This window comes from Lissotriton helveticus, chromosome 2_1, assembly GCF_964261635.1.
Source record: "Lissotriton helveticus chromosome 2_1, aLisHel1.1, whole genome shotgun sequence".
NCBI lineage: Eukaryota > Metazoa > Chordata > Amphibia > Caudata > Salamandridae > Lissotriton > Lissotriton helveticus.
The window spans coordinates 69,916,560-69,937,354 of NC_136059.1; the positions used below are offsets into that span (position 1 = coordinate 69,916,560).

The 20,795-nt window shown below is 48.8% G+C and overlaps 1 protein-coding gene across 1 annotated transcript; it reads left to right on the forward strand.

Annotated features, from left to right (window-relative positions):
• Positions 1-1,452: 1,452 nt before the first annotated feature.
• EGR4 (early growth response 4) lies at positions 1,453-4,380 on the forward strand. The gene is made up of 2 exons (XM_078677190.1): positions 1,453-1,612; positions 3,068-4,380. The coding sequence occupies exons 1-2, from the start codon at positions 1,453-1,455 to the stop codon at positions 4,378-4,380; spliced, it is 1,473 nt and encodes a 490-aa protein (XP_078533316.1).
• Positions 4,381-20,795: the final 16,415 nt, after the last annotated feature.

Consider the following 20,795-nt stretch of genomic DNA (forward strand, 5'->3'; position numbering starts at 1 on the left):
CCCTTAAACGCATTACGTCTTAACATTACTGTCATGTCTAAAACCAATAGTATTAATTTTATCCACTTCAGAAGCATGAAACGCCACGCCGTCAGTAAGCGAGCTCGAACCTGCGAAAACGGATCTTTGCAGCATGCGCATTGCGCACAGCCGACTGAGCTATGTTACATGCCCCGTGAGCACTGTCAGTGCGTGTAAAGGATCAATGCTTTGCAGAATAAAAAAAAAGAGAGAGAAAAACAGTGTTTGTGTCAAACTCTAGCGTGTATTTTGTAGAAAATAACACTTAATATTATCCATTTCTCTAGCAGCTGCATGCACCTTTACGCACGCACTAACCAGTGGCTGTAACTATCGTCAGGTGTGTATCTGGACAGGGCTAGGCTGTGATAAAAGAACCCTTCAAAGGGTGCAATATTTTGCTATAATTCTCAGTGTCGTGGCATTACGTTGCAGACCTGGGGTCTCCCCCACGGGAATCCCTGACAAGGCCCCCGGGCCCCCACCTCGCCCTCCTGCCCTCTTCCAAAAAGCTGCCCCTCTGCCGAGGCCCCCCTGCCCCGGGGGCACCGTGCCGGCACCCCGGCCCTCGGTGCATTTCAAGCGGAGGGTCGACGGCAGCCGCGTCACGCGCCGAGAGCTCCTTTTTTGGGGCTCCCCAGCCCACATCCTGTATCCATATATGGACATCTACATCACAGCAGCATCACGGGGGACTCCTGAAATGGAGAGCCCGCCATCGGCGGAAGATGCGAGCCGGGTATAAAAGGGGCTGGTGGCAGGCTGGGCTCACAACAACACTGGCGAGGCCGGAGGAGGGCTCCGCGCACTGGGCACCCACCCCCTGGCACCTGCGTCCGCAGCTGGCACACCCCTGGCAACAGCACCACCGGGGCATCCTTGGCACACCTGGCCATCAGCACCCTGCAGCCACCTCTCTGGAAGGGGCAACCCCTGGCACTTCTTGGGCACACCCCTGGCAGCAGCATCACCGGGGGCTCCCTGGCATATGTGGGCAACACCGTCTCCATCTTCGTGCCACATCTCTGGTTGGAGAATCCGCCTTTCCTGGCGCACCCCGGGACTACCTTGGCAGCAGCAGTCGCATCTCTGGCAAAGGTGCCCACTTCTGGCACAGCGTCCACCTGTCACTGGCACACCTCTGGCAGCTGCGTGCCCCCTTGCTCTCTGGCATCAGCATCATCTAGCGCCGGGAGGCTTTCGGGGAGCTGTGCGCTATATAGGGCGCATTGAGTTGAATCGCCCTGTGGTCTTGGCACCAGCGCCTCTGGCTCCCTGACGCATCTTTGGCAGCACCGGCGGGTGCCCGCCACCACCTTGGCACACAGGATACCCACACCCCTGGCAGACTCGAGCAGCATCTCTGGGCCCATTGCTGCCAGCAGCAGGGCACGCCTCGACATTCCTGCACAGAGCGGGGCTGCCCGGGAGATGCAGGGCACCATGGACTTCTCGTGCCAGGATTATGCCAAGTACGAGGAGGACGCGGAGCTCACGCCTGCGGGAGACCCGAGCGTGGAGGCCGGGGGCTCGGAGCAGACCCTGTACCCGGAGCCGCAGCCGCAGGGGGAGGCAGCAGGCTTCACCGAAGGTAGGCACCGGGACGGGCAGGCAGCCTTGGCAGTGCCAGCCACAGGGGTGGCAGCATGGAGTCCCGCTGCGGGGTCTGCGCGCAGGCGGGCATGCGAGGGCTACCCCGCCCGAGGGGCCAGCGGACAGAAGGGGGAGGGGCTCGGGACCTCCGGGGGCCCTGTAAACCTTTGCCTGGGGGCCACACGCAGCGTGGGGGCACGATGTGTGTTACCAGCTACAGGTCCGTCCAAAGAGATGCAGGGCTGTCTGTGAAACAGTGCACGGGGCGAACATTATTTGTGCTTACATGCATGACTGGCTATATATACCCAACCATATGTGCGCATGTGCAGAGCCATACATAGCTCATCAATAAATACGCACATTTATGTACAGAGATATATCTGAACATAGAATGTCATTTTTGCAGCTCTTTATACATGAACTTGTGTAGGTACACACGGTGCCACTCACATATACGAGCACGCCCAATTTGTGTAGATATAATTTTATATGTTTTTCATATAAGTATGTATATTTATCTTGAGATATACGCATACACGTATGTACGTATGTGTATCTGTATGTAAACATATACAGATGTTTAGACACTTGGGTTGTACGCAGGTGTGCCCCTATATACACTTAATACGGCTTCATGAGTAGCTGTCCTGCAGTCGCTTCTCATTTCTGGTCCTATTTTGCAATAGTCACACAAGAAGGGCAAAAAAAACACGCCACTAAAAATCCCTGCAGGGGGGCAGTGCCACTGGGGGGGGGGGAGTAGGGGGGGGGGGGTTGGCCTTTACGCAAGGACTTTGGCTGACAAGAAAAGTTTCTGTAGTATCTCCCCAGCCCCACGGACAGACTCAATCATGCACGTGATGAATACGGGAATAAAGTGGGAAATAGCGCGGAGTTCTAACTTTGTTTAACATTCAGCTAGCGCTCCTTGCATTGCTCTAGGCTCTACAACTCGCGCTCCTTGCATTGCTCTAGGCGCTACAACTTGCGCTTCTTGTATTGCTCTAGTTTAGGCGCTGCAACTCGTGCTCCTTGCATTGCTCTAGGCGCTACAACTCGCGCTCCTTGCATTGCTCTAGGCGCTACAACTCGCGCTCCTTGCATTGCTCTAGGCGCTACACCTCGCGCTCCTTGCATTACTCTAGGCGCTACAACTTGCTCTAGGCGCTACAACTCGCGCTTCTTGTATTGCTCTAGGCGCTACAACTCGCGCTTCTTGTATTGCTCTAGTTTAGGCGCTGCAACTCGCGCTCCTTGCATTGCTCTAAGCGCTACAACTCGCGCTCCTTGTATTTCTCTAGGCGCTACAACTCGCGCTCCTTGCATTGCTCTAGTCTTGGCGCTACAACTCGTGCTCCTTGTATTGCTCTAGGCGCTACAGTTTAAACTCGCTCCTTGCATTGCTCTAGGCGCTACAGTTTAAACTAACGCTTCCGTTCTCTCTCTCTAGGTGAGTTCCTGCCCTCCGAAGCCCGGGAGGAGGCGTCGGACTACGCATACCTGGCGGACCAGCCCTCCCCGCCCTCCCTCAACTACTCGGGCACCTTCTTCTTCGAGTCCCTGCCGGAGCAGGCCCACGACCAGGAGGCGCTCTTCAACCTCATGTCCGGCATCCTCGGCATCTCGCCCTTCTCCGGCCTGGAGCGGCACGGGCGGCAGAGCGAGGCGCTCTACTCCGTGCCCGAGGCGCTACAGAACCACATGGACCTCTACGCGCACTGCGCGCCCAGCCTGGACATCTCCGTCCAGCAGGCCTACCCGGAGCAGGCCGCCTACCCCGGGTACCCGGAGGACAGCCACCAGGTGCCCGCCTCGCCCACCCTGGGCAGCGCCTGCTCCTCCCACTGCCTCTTCGAGCCCAAGGCCTTCCAGCCCAAACAGGAGGAGGACGTCAAGTACCAGCCCCCACTGGACAAACTCAAACCCCAGTGGGGGTCCCAGCATGGCGGCCTGCCGGCCTCCTACCCGTCGGAGGGCTTCCCCAGCCCGGACAGGCCCCAGTCCCGCTTCCAGCACCTGGGCTCCAAGATCGAGAACTTGCTGTCCGCCTGCTGCCAGCCAGAGGCTAGCGCCTCGAGCACGGACTCTGGGAGCTGCGGCGCCAGCGGGCTGAGCTTTGGCTGCCCCGCGGAGGGCTTCCAGCACGCTGGCCACCAGTGCCAGCTCTCCAGCGACTTCAGCGACACCAAGCTGCACCTCTTCCAGTCCCAGCTCATGGAGGAGCTGGAGCCCCTGCTGTCCCAGAGAGAGGCCGTGTCCACTCTGTTGAGGTCCAGCGAGCTGGGCCACCACCAGCCCCCCCTGCCCATGCCAGACTTCCTGGGCCACTCCCCGGGCTCGAACCCGCTGCTCTCCAGCTTTTCAGCCGAACCCCGGAAGAAGGGGCGGCGGAACCGGTGCGCCCCAAAGTGCTTCCGCCCCAAGGCCAACGAGAAGGCCTTCGCCTGCCCGGTGGAGGGCTGCGTCCGCAGCTTCGCCCGCTCCGACGAGCTGAACCGCCACCTGCGCATCCACACCGGCCACAAGCCCTTCCAGTGCCGCATCTGCCTGCGGAACTTCAGCCGCAGCGACCACCTGACCACGCACATCCGCACCCACACGGGCGAGAAGCCCTTCTCGTGTGACATGTGTGGCCGCAGGTTCGCGCGCAGCGACGAGAAGAAGCGGCACTCCAAGGTGCACCTCAAGCAGAAGGCCCGCACGGAGGAGAAGCTCAAGGGGCTGGGCTTCTACGCCATGGGCCTCTCCTTTGGGGCGTTATGAGGCGCCGCCCCGCGGTCTCACTTCAAGCCAGGCTCCTGTGGCCTTGATGCAACCTTGGAGAATGTCACTCCAACCGGTCATGTGTTTTGATGTCCTTCCAGTCGAGGAGGTCACGAGGTGTCTCGTTGCAAGGTGTGTGCCTTCTCTGTGCACCGTGTTCAAGCAAGCTTTGGTGTGCATCGCGTTGTGTACAGAACGCTGGTCAGTGTGTACCATCAGCCGGCCTGCAAGCTCTGGTGGTGAGGCTGAGCTCTAGCAGGCTTTGCTGTTGCAGTTCCTAACTCACAGGCACCTCAGCTTGGTCTTTGTGGATATTTCAGCACCACCTGACAGTGGACAGCTCCCAGCACAGGGCATACCAGTGGAAAAGACTTGCCAGCAAACCAACTAAGGGGGCTGCTTAAAATGTTGCTGCTTCTGTGTCAAAGTGTAAATAAAGTCAACACCCACAACAGGGTTCAACCAAAAGCGGGCCCTCGCAGGGGACAAGGGGCGGAACTGTCTTCTTGGTCACGTCGACGAGTGATGCCTGCACTCAGATAAAGGTTGTGCTTTTTGTGATTCCTGCAAGCCTCTAGATATGGGATTTCTGTGAATTATGTTGTTTGTGGCCCTGGGGCGACGACGGTGGCTGCAAAGACAGCGCATGTTTCTTTTCCCAGTTCCTTCGCCTGTCAGACTTGTGGGAATACTGGATTTTCGCTGTGAACCCTAATCTCACATTTGGGGTTTAATGTCTCATCCTCAGCAGACTGTGAAAATTATACATTCTTATCATGAGAATGTGCTGCTATGGGGGCAGTGTGCAAAAGACTAGCTTATTTAATACTGTTACTTCTTGGTCCAGGTGACATGTTTACAAAGAATCAAGCCCCGGTGTTCAAGTTCAATGCTGACTGCGTTTGCGCCTGGATGTTACAAGCGTGGTGCACTGCATCACTAATTTTCTTAAAACATTCCTAACTCACTATCAGTGTCCAAAGATGCCCTCCTTGTCTGACTGGATAATGTGCAAGGAAACCCCTCTGCTGTTACTGACTTACTGTAAGTTTGCAGCAACTTTTTTTCAGGCACCTCTGGAAACCCCAAGAACGCCAACAAATGACTGCGTGTTCTGTTCTTAAGATCTCTAGCTGCAGTGATTTGAGCTACTTGCGAAATGTAAGGCAGGGATGAAAACTGATATTTTTTCAGGGCTTTTCTGTGTTTTCTGGGACTTTTCAACAGAGATGGCCATCTTCAAAGAGACTTCTTTTCAATTTTAGGCACTTTACGGTCATGTGAAATGTTTTCATGCACGCTCCTGGAGATGGGATTTTTAGAGACAGGGTAGAGTGCACATATCGAAAAGCGAAATAGATGGAATGATGATGTCCAATTATATATTTTTCTGCTTTGTTTGTATTTTCTGATGTTTTTGTAAAACAGAAACGTGATCAAATGAGATTCACAAGAAGCTGTGTTTATTTTTTCAATAAAGATGAAAATTGTCTCATCCTGTCCTAGATGGTTCTTTTCTGAAAATGTTATTACTCTGTGTCTGGGGACAACGGGCTGTGAAGGTTTGCGCAAACCATTTAAGCGTGTCGCACATTTGTTTGAGTATCCCAATGTTATTCTCTATTTATGATAGGTTAGGTTAAGGGCTAGGGGATAAGGTAATGGTCTGGAATAGTACTTGGTTAGGGAACGTGACATTATAGCCCTTAGCTAGGTTAGGAGGGGTAATCCTTGGGCTGGGTTCAGTGTAAGTGATAGTCCTTGACTAGGGTAGTGTAGGGGATAGCCCTTATCTAGTGGTCAGGTTAGAATTAGTCCTTGGTCGGGGGTTCTGTAAGAAATAGTTTTTTGATAGGATAAGTTAAGGTTGAAGTTAGTGTGAATATTAGGACTAAACATTGGTGTAGCCTGAAGGAGGCTTTGGACAAGGTTCAGATGGATTAAGATGAGGTCAGTGAAAGGCTTAGGGTTAGGGTTATCGTTAGGGGTTTTGTTACTGTAATTGAAACAATGGGGACTTCAATAAAGTTGCTGTAAAAGTGAGAGAATTGGTTTTATGTCTATTATATGCAGTGTGGGTTGAGAATTAGGGTAACAGCTTTATAGGTGGAAGTTAGAGTTAGGGCAAAGGGGTGGGTGTTATGGTTAAGACACAGAAATAAAAGGGGAGAAAAATATAAATAGGGATCAATTTTGCTTTCAAACTTTATGCAAAATACATAGGCCCAAATTCCCATTACTGCGGACCAAGGGTTGTATTTATAACACATGCTAAGTACATATTTTCTGGAGCGAGGTATTTACCAGTCCAATAAATATCTGTAATTTTGAGGGCCTTACAAAGGTAAACATAGACCTGAAGTCTAATTTTAGACCTGAAGTTTAAGGGCCCAGTTCACAAAGGTAAACTTAGACAGGTTCTAAGCATACCTTTGTGAATCGGGTTTTATATGTTCATGGCTGGAATGCGACATACGATGCAACGTCCGCATTTACCGCACCAAATAGTTCATGTTTCGCATCTTAGTAGCCGTTTTCCGTCCACTAGATGTGACCAAAGGCAAACTCTGCCGGTGCAAAACTGCAGAGTGGATTCATTAATACACTACTTGGTATTCCGATCCCTGGGAAACGCCAGTGTGCCTATGAACCCGAATGTATGTCCGCACTTGGAATCAGGGAGATAAACAAGTGCATTTTACACTATGTGTTTCAAACCTTTTGCTTTTCATACCTACAGTTTCGAATTTGCTAGCTAGATTCATGCAAATTGATCAAATCAAAAATATTCTGTTTGTCGGTCCACAAAGTAGGCAAAGAGGCCCGCCACGTCTACAAAGGCTAGTAATAAACAATAACAGCAATACTACGACTACAGCTGATAATAATAACGGTGATGATGATTATAACAACAATATTTGGAATAACAACTCTAGTGACAATAATAATAACAAAAATATTACTGATAAGAGCAATGAGTTAGTTGAGAATAATAATAATGCTGATATTATCTTTATATGCTGGTTACTGACATGTTTGCCGCGTCCAAGCACAGTATCATTGCAGCCAGGCCACAAGTCCTAAAAAAAGAAATGTGGGAACGCTACAAGTTAGATGGTGTCACAGGAAGTGATGTCACGACAGGAAGTGACGTCACAAACAGTAGTCCCCTCTTATTACAGGGAGACCCGCTTCACTTGGGGGGCCTCGTTAACACACTGTCGACTGTAGCGTCATTCTCTGTGTGTTTTTGGGAGCGATTCTGTGAAAAGCTCTGTGAATCGACCCGAAAAGGTTACACGACGATCGGGGCTGGTACAATTCAGCTCTCCCAAAATCCACAGTACATTCACCAGATCAGGCGCTGGCCATTGGCCACAGTTCACTCTTTCCTAAGGGGCCTTCTTGTAGCCCAGTATAGCCGCCACCACCATGTGCCCCCGGGCAGCTGCCATGCTCCTTCCCAGTGTAATCCAGGACCCACCATACTCAGTGGTAACATTATACGCACCTCCGAGAGGGGAATCTTGAGAGCCTCGGCAATCTTTCCACACAGCTCCTTCACGTTGGTGAAGCCCTCAATGCGGCCAGCTTTTGGGCAGGGGGACGGCGTCCATCCAATAAAATAATTGGGGGGACGCCGTCCACCCGTGTGGTACCCCGACTCGAGCTCTGATTACAGCTCTGTATAATGCTTCAGTATTATCAACGTTTTGCATCGCCCTTGCATCACTCGACGGGACACAGAACTTAGATGAGATTTACCAGCCATGCAAGGCACCTTGATAAATCCAGAGCACTGCAAAGCAGCATACATCGCTGCCTTGCGTTACTCTGTCCCTGGGAGGCGTGCGAAGGCTGGTGCGTGGGTGCTCCCACGTTTACACCCATGGATTTTAGATGTTTTCACAGATTTACTGAGACGGGTAAACCTGGGAATGCGTCAAAATGCTACGTCTTCCCAGGGGAGGTGCAGCAGAGAGAAATCTCTTGATGAATCCTCATGGTTTCTTCTTTCTATTCCTGCTGAAATCTGCATCACACTATGAAAGAGAAAAACAGCCTTAGTGGATTGTTCTTGTGCAGGACGGCGCCCGTTCCTGCAAAAAAAATCCTGCCTACAACGCAGGCACCCTTTCCATGGAGCAAGGATGCCGGCTTTGGCGCTAGGCAGTCAAAAGTGCGCGAGCACATGGAAAGGACAGAAATGCACAATATAATGTTAAATATGGCGCATTCTGCAGTCTCCCATTCACGCAGTGCAACACTGCAAGGTGTCTTGCTGGGCTGCATTGTGTGAAGGTATGATCAATTTGGCCCCAAATTTCAGTTCAATAACTGATATTCAGCCTGCAAAACTCACTGCACGTTCTCGACTATGTAGAACACTACCAGAAACAAAGGTGCAGGAGACAAGCATTGGGAGATGCCCCGTTCGTCCATACTAACTGGGTGTAGCGAACATACAACACTCATTTAGGACTGCTGACTTCCGCGCATCCTTTCAAAGTCCATCATAAATTGAAAAGGAAATCAGAAAAAGAATGCCACACTAACAAGAGGACTATTAAATAAGCGATTTTTGTTTCAATATTCATTCCTGTTGGTCTTCTGCATTTTATCTCCAAAATCCCGGAAGCAAGAGCAAAAATACAGCACAGGCTCATGGACTGAACCTGAGGGGAGTCGGCTGATATTGTGCGCATTTCGCCCATCGAAGAAGGTAGAATATATATATATATATGTATACAAACTAAGGGGGTCATTATGATGGCGGAAGGCCCACCACTGCCAGCCGTTGGGGGGCGGGCCTTCTGCCATCGGACAGCAATTTCCCCCGCCACAATATGATAGCGAGGGATCCAGACTGTGACCGTGGCGGACGCAAAGACTGTCCGCCACGCAACCGCCACAGGCAATCGTTCTGATTGCCTGGCGGAGCGGTCTGCATGCATTAAATGGTGGCGGTACCTAGCAGGCACCGTCCGCCAAATTAGGATGCTATCTTCAGCCAGCCTTTCCGTGGCGGGTAAACCGCCATTGAAAGGCTGGCGGGGATTGGTTTTGCGGGCCCGTTGCGGGCCCCCTTGTGTTTGGGGTGGTGTTTGTGCATGGTACCCCCCTATATTTCACTGCACCAAGTGGCAGGTACCGTGTGGTGCCTGCCACATAGTGCAGTGAAATGCACAACATGCATGTTGCACCCGCCGCAATGTTAAAGTGCAAAATGCGACTGCCATGGTGGCGGTCACACCCTAATTGGGTGTGCGGGACCGATTCCCACCACGATGGTGGGCGGACTTAGGTCCGCCCGCCATGGTAATGACCCCCTAAGTTCTACTGTGAACAGTCAGTGGCGGCTGGCTTGTACCGAGGGTGGTGAGATGGGGGGCATCCCCAAAAAACTTCACATACTGTTTTGCAGCGCAATGTCCTCCTGCCTCAGGTGTCTTCTGGAAGCTCCTGATGCAGGAAACTGCACTACCCAATCCTGGTGCTGCTTTCACAGCATGAAAGCAGCGCCATGATTGGATAGAGCAGGCTCACCCAGCACTCCTAAGAGCACTGGAGGCCTGCGCTTTCTCTAACCCAGCTCTAACCCAGATGTCTAAGACAGCTAGGTAAGATAACTTTAAAATGCGCATGTCTGGCCGACAGACCCAAGACGGCCGGCCAAAGAGACATGCGCATTTTAAAGCGCACAGCTCCCTGCTACTGCCACTCAGCAGCGCTGGCCCTGCCCAGTCCTGACTCTTCGTTCAGGACGGGTTGCTGAAAAATAAAACAGAACTAAATAAACATTATTACCATTTTATTTTTTAACACCGGGGCTGGTGGGGCGATGCTCCTCCGCTCAAAAGGAGGAGCCGCCCCTGTGAACAGTGATAGGCAAAAGTCTGGGAAAATCTCTTTCTCAAACCAGTTGAACAATAATTGTCAAGAATACTTGTCCCATGGAGTGTATTGATGCTGAGAGGACTTGAAGGAGAACAGCCCACTGACTTCTTGTCGTGTACTGATCTTGTGACTGGTTTTTAACCAAGAAACCAAATATTATTATGCATATAATAAGAAATGGGTGCAGAATAGTGAAGGTTATCGTATCGCTTATCACATCCCTTCAGTATTTCTGCTCTGAATGTAGTGAGCTCGCACCCTGAGGTGGTCAGGACATTGTAAGGCAATGAGCTGATTTATTTATTATAAGACATCAAATGCTGGGTGTCACTGTTTTAGGTATTAATTAAATTAAAGCAAGAATAAGAAGAACTGAATCAATTTTCAGGCGTAAAATCACAGTTCATAACAAATAATGATATTTATTTTGCGTTTTTTAACATATAGTACATTTTGCCTTACGGCTTCTGTAAAGGGGGGGATGCTGTGATCCCCGGTCATAGGTCACTCGGAAGGCGATCTTAGATGCTGTCCGGTCTGACTTTGGTACCATGATCCATATGGGGTTGCGCTTTGCATTGACAATGATTGTTGGAGAGCAGTCAACGTATGAAGGATCTGAGTGAGTTGGGGATGTCACACTTTCCTCTGTCTTGCTTGACGGCCCCATCCATTCTGCAATGCAAGAGCGGGGGGTGTCACCCGTTACTTTTTAGGAACAGCAAAGTCTTCTGTCCTTGGCCTCATCAGCAACAGTATGTCTGGACCTTGAGCGAAGACTCAAGTTTGTGCCCTGTGGGTCTTTGGTGCCTTCCACCATGTTTCTTTTCTCCTATTTGCTGACTGAGGATCAAGGCAGATTGTCTGCATTTTGTGGACCCTAGAACTAAGCTCAGATTTAGCATGTAGAGGTACTGTGGGCTTGACCCCAGTAGGACTTGTGAACCCCAACCGTACAAGGAAGTCAATTCTTGCTACAATGGTGACTAAGCGGGGGGCTTGTGCTCTAGAGCATCTTAAAAGTACATGTTATTTCCACTTGGAGCTATTGGAGGGTTTGTATGAGGCCAGTGGAGAGCTCCTGTGGTGCGCAGCATCGTAAAGCAAATGCTCTGTCCACTTGGAGCCCTTCGAGCAGCCTCAGAGTGAGCCATAGCGCTCAGTGTGAACCATGCTTTCTGGGTTTGTTTCGTTCCCTCTGCAGTTTCTGGGTCTTATTCTTGGACTCACTGGGGCAGATTTACAAGACCCATGCGCCACTTTTGCGTCTCTTTTCCATGACGTTAAAGTGGCGCAAGAGCCTTGTAAATAAGCCCCACTGTATGGAAATTGTTGGTATAGTAAATCTGTAGACATGAATATAAATTCCTCAGTCTCATGCAGAATTCTTCTACAGAAGCTTTAGCTCGTAACATCAATAACCTGAGGGGAATAAGTAACCAGCACCGGGGTATATGGTGCATTGGTATATTGAGTTTTAAATATCGATACACCAAAATTATTCTCAATTGATAGTGCATCCTCTTTAAAATGTAGCACAGTATTTGTTTATTATTTCTACTCCTCAGGAGTATGGTTTTGACAACCAGTTCATTGCTTCTTAGGTCAACAGTTTCTTTTTTTATTGTTTCAAGCAGACTTCCGCCCACTAACCAATAGTATTCAATCTTTCTCACGAGAACATTTCTTATGGTCTTTGCTGCAAGCAGGCTTCTGCCGCTAACCAATAGAATCCAAGCTTTCTCATGAGAACGTTTCTTATAGTCTTTGTTGCGAGCAGGCTTCTGCCGCTAACCAATAGAATCCAAGCTTTCTCATGAGAACGTTTCTTATAGTCTTTGTTGCGAGCAGGCTTCTGCCGCTAACCAATAGAATCCAAGCTTTCTCATGAGAACGTTTCTTATAGTCTTTGTTGCGAGCAGGCTTCTGCCGCTAACCAATAGAATCCAAGCTTTCTCATGAGAACGTTTCTTATAGTCTTTGTTGCGAGCAGGCTTCTGCCGCTAACCAATAGAATCCAAGCTTTCTCATGAGAACGTTTCTTATAGTCTTTGTTGCGAGCAGGCTTCTGCCGCTAACCAATAGAATTCAAGCTTTCTCATGAGAACGTTTCTTATAGTCTCTGTTGCGAGCAGGCTTCTGCCGCTAACCAATAGAATCCAAGCTTTCTCATGAGAACGTTTCTTATAGTCTTTGTTGCGAGCAGGCTTCTGCCGCTAACCAATAGAATCCAAGCTTTCTCATGAGAACGTTTCTTATAGTCTTTGTTGCGAGCAGGCTTCTGCCGCTAACCAATAGAATCCAAGCTTTCTCATGAGAACGTTTCTTATAGTCTTTGTTGCGAGCAGGCTTCTGCCGCTAACCAATAGAATTCAAGCTTTCTCATGAGACCGTTTCTTATGGTCTTTGCTGCGAGCAGGCTTCTGCCGCTAACCAATAGAATCCAAGCTTTCTCATGAGAACGTTTCTTATAGTCTTTGTTGCGAGCAGGCTTCTGCCGCTAACCAATAGAATTCAAGCTTTCTCATGAGAACGTTTCTTATAGTCTCTGTTGCGAGCAGGCTTCTGCCGCTAACCAATAGAATTCAAGCTTTCTCATGAGAACGTTTCTTATAGTCTCTGTTGCGAGCAGGCTTCTGCCGCTAACCAATAGTATTCAAGCTTTCTCATGAGAACGTTTCTTATGGTCTTTGCTGCAAGCAGGCTTCTGCAAGCCAACCAATAATATTCAAGCTTTCCAATTAGAATACTTCTTATGTTCTTTGCTGTCTAAAATTCCTGTTATTCATTGTTTTAACCGCAAACAGGTGTCTGCCGCTAACATTTAAGAATTTGAATATATACATACCTTATTGGTTTCTTGCAAGCACAGTTCCCACTAACCAACAGTATTCAAGCAGGTGTATGTCGGAATATCAACAATAAAATTTTGTCTGACATAAATACCATGGCCTAAACATCTTTCACAAGACACATAGTCATTGGGTGTAGATTTTCTATTAACCCCTTGCGTGCTCCCGTCGGCCGTTGGCCGACGGGAGCACTACCTCGCTAGTGCTGCCGTCCGCCAACGGCCAACGGAGCCCCGCCCACCTATTAGAACGCCCACACCGCGGCGGAAAAACCGCCGTGGTTAAGGCGTTAATAACTGCAATTCTGTGATATTTTTGTAAATCACATTAGGACACAATTGTTTTGTGTGACAATATTGAGACCACGAAATTCTAGTACTAACCAGTTTAAGCTTTGTAATGTATAGAGTTCTTATTGTTGTTATTCTCCCCTTTAACCAACAGTTTGCAAGCTTTATAAAGCTTACAAAGTTGTACAAACACAGCTGTGTTCACAAAAGCACAAAGCAGTAAATGCATCTGCTTCAAATCTCATATCATACCTGGTTCCATATTCAGTCCATGGGAGGCTGCAGCTGTGAAGCAAATGATGGGGGATTTGGAAGGGAAACAGCCTCTACAATGTGGCATTTACCACACGCTGCCTTTACCATGCATTGCCTTTACCACGCATATGCCTTCGCACACTTTAACGTTCATCCGTGCTACTCAAACAATACAGATACCGAGGAATTGGTCGATAACTTACACTCCTTTGACCTCGATCAATGGATCGATCAAGCTACTCATATAGCAGGCCAAAAATGAGATGGCTTTTTTTCTAATAATAAGGAGTTAAAGGTCAAATCAACTATATCACTCACCTGGACCGATCATAAAGCTATAATGTTTACACTAAAAATGTCAACAAAAGTTACTACAGTCAGCAGATCCCAGCAGCCTGGTAAAATCAGAGCTTGGAAAAATATTAACACTACAAAGTTTAACTGAAATGTTGGCTTCTACCTTGCCAATTTTATTTGAAGACCCTAATGCAGCCGCCTCTATTTACAAGGACTGGATTAATGCAGCAGTGTCCTTCACTGTCCCCCTAAAATGCTTAGTAAACATTGAAGCAATCCCACTGCTCCCTGGGTTTCAACTGGCCTGAGACCTTTTAAACAAAAGCACAGCCACCAAGAAAGGGCGTGGAGAGAAAACTATAATGAGACAGAAAGATTTAAATACAAGCAATACTTACTGGACTATAAGCGCTTGATCATAGAGAACAAATCCAAATATTTTACAGACAAAATCAATTTGGCCACAAATTTGGCTAGGGATCTATTCCAAATGGTTAGAGCGCTCTCTAGTACGAATGCCCCTAATACTTTGGTGCCCGATCACACTATGTGGAATAAGATAGCGGCATTCTTTCAAGAAAAAGTTCAGGAAATATATTGTAAATGTATTCCCAGCCAGAACATGTGTTGGGTAATTGTCTGGCTAGCTCACAACCATCACAGGCCACGTTTCTGGAGTTCCTTCTGCTCAATGAGGGTAGAGTCAAGTTGCTCATTAGGTCCACAAAATCTGGCTCTCCGTCAGATCCCTGTCCACCAACAAATTTACAATCAGAAACTATCACTATTTCAGGTCACCTCGCTACGCTTTTAATATACAGCCATTCAAGTCGGAACCTTTCTGGCCGATTGGAAGAAAGCTTCCATTCTTCCTCTATTGAAAAAGCCCTCACTCAACCCTTACGAGGTTAAGAATTACAGACCTATCTCTCAGCTTTCCTTTCCAGCAAAATACCGGACAAACATTTTAATTCTTAACCCCTTGGGCGCGGCCGCGATTCTGCGCCTGTGCGGTACTTCTAAAGAGTGGGCGGGATCATGACGGTTCCCAGCCGTCATCAGCACACGCCCACCGTGTTGCATGACGGATGGGGGCTGTCATCAGCATGGAAGGGGTTAACTCTCCTTATTTTTGTATGCTAATGAGATTCTCGATGTTGCACAATACAGTTTCTGGAAACACCACAGTATGGAGTCAGCACTGGTTGCGGCAACAGAAGAAATCAGAATGATCATGGACAGTGGAGGGAAAGTGGCAGTGATCTTACTTGATCTATCTGCCGCTTTCGACACGGTTTCCCATACAGTGCTTTTCAAACGCCAGGATAGCATTTGTGCCGGAGGCTTTGAAGGTGACCTATTGATATAATTTCTCTCGAATAGAGAACAAACAGTCACCGTTGGTGACTTTATATCAACATCTTTCACGTTGCCATGTGGGGTCCCTAAGGGAGCTTCCCCGATCCCGACCCTTTTTAATACATACATGGCACCACTAGCCCAATTGATTCGGTTGTTTGGTTCCTCCACCGTATCTTATGCGGATGATATGCAGATTGTGGTTTCAATTGCAGGAGATCCTTTGGAGGTTTATAATTGCTTCAGAGTGTGGTTAGGAGAAAACTGTCTTAAGTTGAACTCTGAGAAAACAGAGGTCGTACCTTATGCAAAGAAACATATTTTTGAAATCCCGTGGTGGCCCAGGAATTGGGCTCACTCCCACCTCCAGTCTCTAAGGTCAGACATTTGGGGGTCATTTGTGGCAGTAAACTTACTTTTGCAGATCAGCTAAATCAAACTAACTGCTTTAATCTTTTCAGAACATTATAAAAGATCTTTCCATTCATCCCTGTTGATTTACAGAGATCAGTGATAACTACACAAATCCTTTCCAAGATTGATGACTGCAATGCCCTTCATGTGGGCTTTCAAAAAGGCACATAAACACTTAAAATGCAGCCGCTCTGCTTCTGAGGAAAAATCCTAAATACACATCAGACTCTCAAACCATCGATGCTTCACTGGCTTCCAGTTAGGAAAAGAATAGTTTTCTAAGTGCTTTGTTTGACATACAAATATTTCATGATTCAGGCCAACTTTATTTGAGAAAGGTATTTTACTGGTATATTCCCAAAGCACCCTACATTCTGGTTCTACCAAATAAATGTCGAGAACTAGAATTAGGAAAGCACCTTGGGGAGGAAGAAGTCTTTCAGATGCCACCAAAGAAAACTCCTTACCTTGCTTCGGCAATGCAGCGAGCACAAGGTAAGTGGTTTCCATTTTTTTATTTTACCTCACCGTCGTCTGTCCACTCCCCCCCCCACCCCGTCCCACCGCACTTACCTGCACAGGCCGCTCCTGTGTTCAGAAAAGAACATGTTAGCTCATCGTGCCTAGAAGCTGAGTAGAAATAAGGAAACATATATGTAAAGGCTGAAGTGCTATCTGTATATGGCTTGAGGCAGCATTCTCAATGTGAAGAGTTGTATATTCAGGGCCCGAGTCGAGGTACAACGCGGGTGGACGGCGTTCCCCGACTTATTTTAACAGGAGCTCGATAACTGGAGCAAATGGAGCCACACATTCACTCTTTGGCCTCTCTGGGGCGAGAACGGAGCTCATTCAGAACGCTGATCACGCGCTGGCGTCTCTGATGCAATTGCATCTAAGGGGTGAGCGAGGGGAGGCAATGAGTCTGATGGTGCAAGCCACCTTTCATGACATCACTTCCTGTTGTGACGTCAGCCTCCCCCCACTTCTTTTTTTAGGACTTGTGCCCTGTGTATATTTATCATTTCACGTTTGATGTATGTTGTTTGGATGCTCAGGCAGTGCCTGGGGAGGCTGGGAATGTTCTCCATGGTGCTGTGCGACACAGCCCAATGGGGAACATGCCAAGTGCGCATGACAGTTTGGCCGGCGCTAGAGGGCCAGCAAAACTGTCATGTGCACTGAGAGGAGTGCACGCCACTCCTCCCCTGCTCTGACATGACGGAGCCCACCCCGCTCGACTCCTGCATAGAAAAAGAAAATGATAATAACATCATGTTATCATCATTTTCTTTTTGTTTTGTGCGCTGCTGAAATAGCAGTGGGGCGACGCTCCTCCGCCATGGTGGAGGAGCCGCCTAGGTCGATGGTTGTGCCATTGTCAGCAGGTCATGCTCTCTGATTTTGTGGTGTTTAGCTTCAGGTCTTAATTCATCATCCATATAGTACGGCACGGGGCACTCATCCAGTCCAGATTCCTGTAGGTCTTCTGGGTTTTCCGCTTTTAGGGTAATTTGAGTATTATCAGAGTAGTGGTTTTGAGAGAGAGAGAAGGGTTTGAACATGTCCATCAAAGAGTAAGGTAGATGTTGAATACGAGAGGGGAGATGATGGATCCTTGGTGAACGCTTGTAGGATACTGATGTACAAAGAGGTTGCAACACCAGGCTTTTTCTGTCCTTCAAGGAGGAGGTAAAATGGCATACTTTATTATTTTACTTCTATTGTTGTTTCATGTGAATGAAGCATGTTGTTTCATGTGTTTCTATGCACACGCTTCATTGTTCCAGAGTAGAGAGCTTGACTCACCCTACTCAAGCCTCACACAAGGACACTTAACAAGCCTTTGTCCCTTGAGGGTCTGTCTGAACAGGTTCTTATAGGGGCTTCAATGTCTGTGGCCACGCCCCCTCCTGCACTCACCCTGACAGGAGATGTTTTGCCTGTTCCTCTCTCTGTTCTCCTTGTTGCTGTCCTGCTCTCCTTTCCGTTTTCCTTTGCCCTCTCTCTTTTCCACTTCTTCTTGTCCTTTCTCATTTCCGCTTGTCTCTTTCCATCTATCTTTTCCCATTCGTGTGTCCTGCCTCCTTTCTCACTCTCTGTGTCTCTGCCTCATTTCCATTGTTCTGATCCAATTGTCCAGGGCTTTAAGTTGGCCAGGTCTCATCGGTGCTGAGCAACGACAGTTTTTAAAAGGGGGGCCCGAAACGGGTCTCTATCGGGCTCTTTTTTATGCCCAGGCCCAGGTGGTCTGTTTTTTTCCAGACTGCAGTGACAGCAGGTACATGATGTGCACTGCTCACACTGCTCACTTCTCAGTAGTGAAGTTACGGCATGACGGCATGACGTCCTGCCAGGGGAGCGTTGTAGGGGAAGGGAAATCCCTTTTTGTTTGGAAATCAGGAGCAGCAACATTGTTGTGGTGTCACCAGGGCTTTAAGTAGAAGCTTTTTCGATATTATATACAAACCATAGTTGCTGCTTATTTATCCTATGCAACTAACAACCATTGACAAAGCCAATAGTCCTGACTTGTTGTATTTATGATGTTACTTGTTGTATCATATTCTTGGATGCAATGACAGAAACAGCAAAATACAAGTCGGGCGGCACACTATGCTCAGCACAGATTGTTTGCTTACGTGTTTTTAAGCCACGCCCTTAACTGCATTGGCCACACCCCTTTGAGAGACCACCCCAGTTTTTAATTACTACATAAAGCCCTGCATTTATCCCTTTCCCTTCTCTCTGTTACTTTCTCAATTCCCCTACTCTCTGTTTCTATTTATTTTCTCAATCTCTTTGCACTTTTCTCATTTCCATTTCCTTTTGTCTTTGTTAATCTTTTTTGATCTGTTTCCTTTCCTTCCTTTCATGTTTTATTTTAGCTCCTAAATCTTTCTTCGCTTCTTACAATGTTCTTCTCTCTCTACTTACTTCCTTTTCTCTAGTGTCCCTAATTGCAATTCTCTTTCATTTTCTCCCATCACACTATACTCTTATGCTTTCTTTTCTGCCTGTTCACCCATCCTTCACTTGAATTTACCTTTCCTCTATTCCCGGTTTTCTGTTCTTTCTGTATTATGCTTACCCTCTTTCCTCCTTGCTTAATTCTCTCCTGTCATGGCTCCTCTTCTCTACCCAGGTCTGTCTCTACATTTCCCCCTCCCCCTTCTCACATTTTACTTTTTCTTTCTTCCACATTTCCCTTACTCTCACATATTCTCTGCCCTTTGATTTTTTTCTCATCCTCTTCCTAATCCTTTACTGTCCTTCTCTTTCTCCTGCCTTCTTAAGTCTTTACCTCCTCGCTTCTCTTCTCCCCAGTCTCTCCTAATTATATCCTTACTCCTCGCTTCTCTTCTCTTAACCCTTTCACTTCCAATATTTTAATAATTTGCATTCTGTCCTTTCATCAGATGTCTTACCCCTTCTAAAGATGGCGGTAAACTCAATTTATTAAATTGCCCACCCTGTCCCAGTGCCCCCCTCCCGCAGCTTCCGATTGGCTGCTGTTGAAGTAGACTCGGCTGCAGGCGGCGCGAGACACTGGTGAAAATAGTGCGTCAGAGCCGTTCACTGAGGGGGGTGAAAGGCCTCGGAGGAGAGGGCGCCTTTCTGCCAGGTCCCCTTCACCGGTTAATTTTACCCCACAATCGCACCTCTGCGCGCGCGGCCTGCTAATGAGAGCGTGACGTCACTGCCGGCTCTCCTTTCTCAATGGAGGCGGATGAAGGTGGCGAGTGGGCTCTGAAGTGCGAGGGCCCCTAGCAAGGCGGGAAAGTGTCTGTGAGAGATAAACACTAGGGGTGTGTGAAGCTCCTTAGTCTTAGCTCACATTTTCTGCAAATTTCATTCAAACACTTCGGAAAATATAGAAATGCTTTAAAGTTCTATGCGTGTGGGCTTCTGCAGGAAACTTAGGCCCAGGGGCGGGGCTTAGTCAGTGAGATTTATTTCGGCGGGTGTGAAATATCAAAATACCCAACTAAAAAAGCAGCGGCTGCAGGGTGGAGGGGTGAGAGGACCAGGGCGGCTCGGGATGGACTGTTCCAATGACAGCAGGGAAAACTGGGAAGGCAAAGCAGTCCAGGCAATGGTGTCAGACCAGGCCCGAGAGGGAGGGGGCAGGGGTGGGGGTAACTGGGGCAAGTGTAAACACTGATGCTTTTGTTACTGGGGGCCGATATTGCAGCACTACTGCAAAACTGCCCCCTGTAACAAACCAGCCGCCACCTCTGCAAAACTGGCCCCTGTAACAAACCAGCCGCCACCTCTGCACAACCGGCCCCAGTAACAAGACCAGCCCCCACCTATGCAAAACTGGCCCCAGTAACAAAACCAGCCCCCACCTCTGCAAAACTGGCCCCAGTAACAAAACCAGCCCCCACCTCTGCAAAACTGGCCCCAGTAACAAAACCAGCCCCCACCGCTGCAAAACTGGCCCCAGTAACAAAACCAGCCGCCACCTCTGCAAAACTGGCCCCAGTAACAAGACCAGCCCCCACCTCTGCAAAACCGGCCCAGTAACAAGACCAGCCCCCACCTGTGCAAATCCGGCCCCAGTAACAAGACCAGCCGCCACCTCTGCAAAACCGGCCCCAGTAACAAGACCAGCCGCCACCTCTGCAAAACTGGCCCCAGTAACAAAACCAGCCCCCACCTCTGCAAAACTGGCCCCAGTAACAAAACCAGCCCCCACCTCTGCAAAACTGGCCCCAGTAACAAAACCAGCCCCCACCGCTGCAAAACTGGCCCCAGTAACAAAACCAGCCCCCACCTCTGCAAAATTGGCCCCAGTAACAAAACCAGCCGCCACCTCTGCAAAACCGGCCCCAGTAACAAAACCAGCCCCCACCTCTGCAAAACTGGCCCCAGTAACAAGACCAGCCCCCACCTCTGCAAAACCGGCCCAGTAACAAGACCAGCCCCCACCTCTGCAAATCCGGCCCCAGTAACAAGACCAGCCGCCACCTCTGCAAAACCGGCCCCAGTAACAAGACCAGCCGCCACCTCTGCAAAACTGGCCCCAGTAACAAAACCAGCCCCC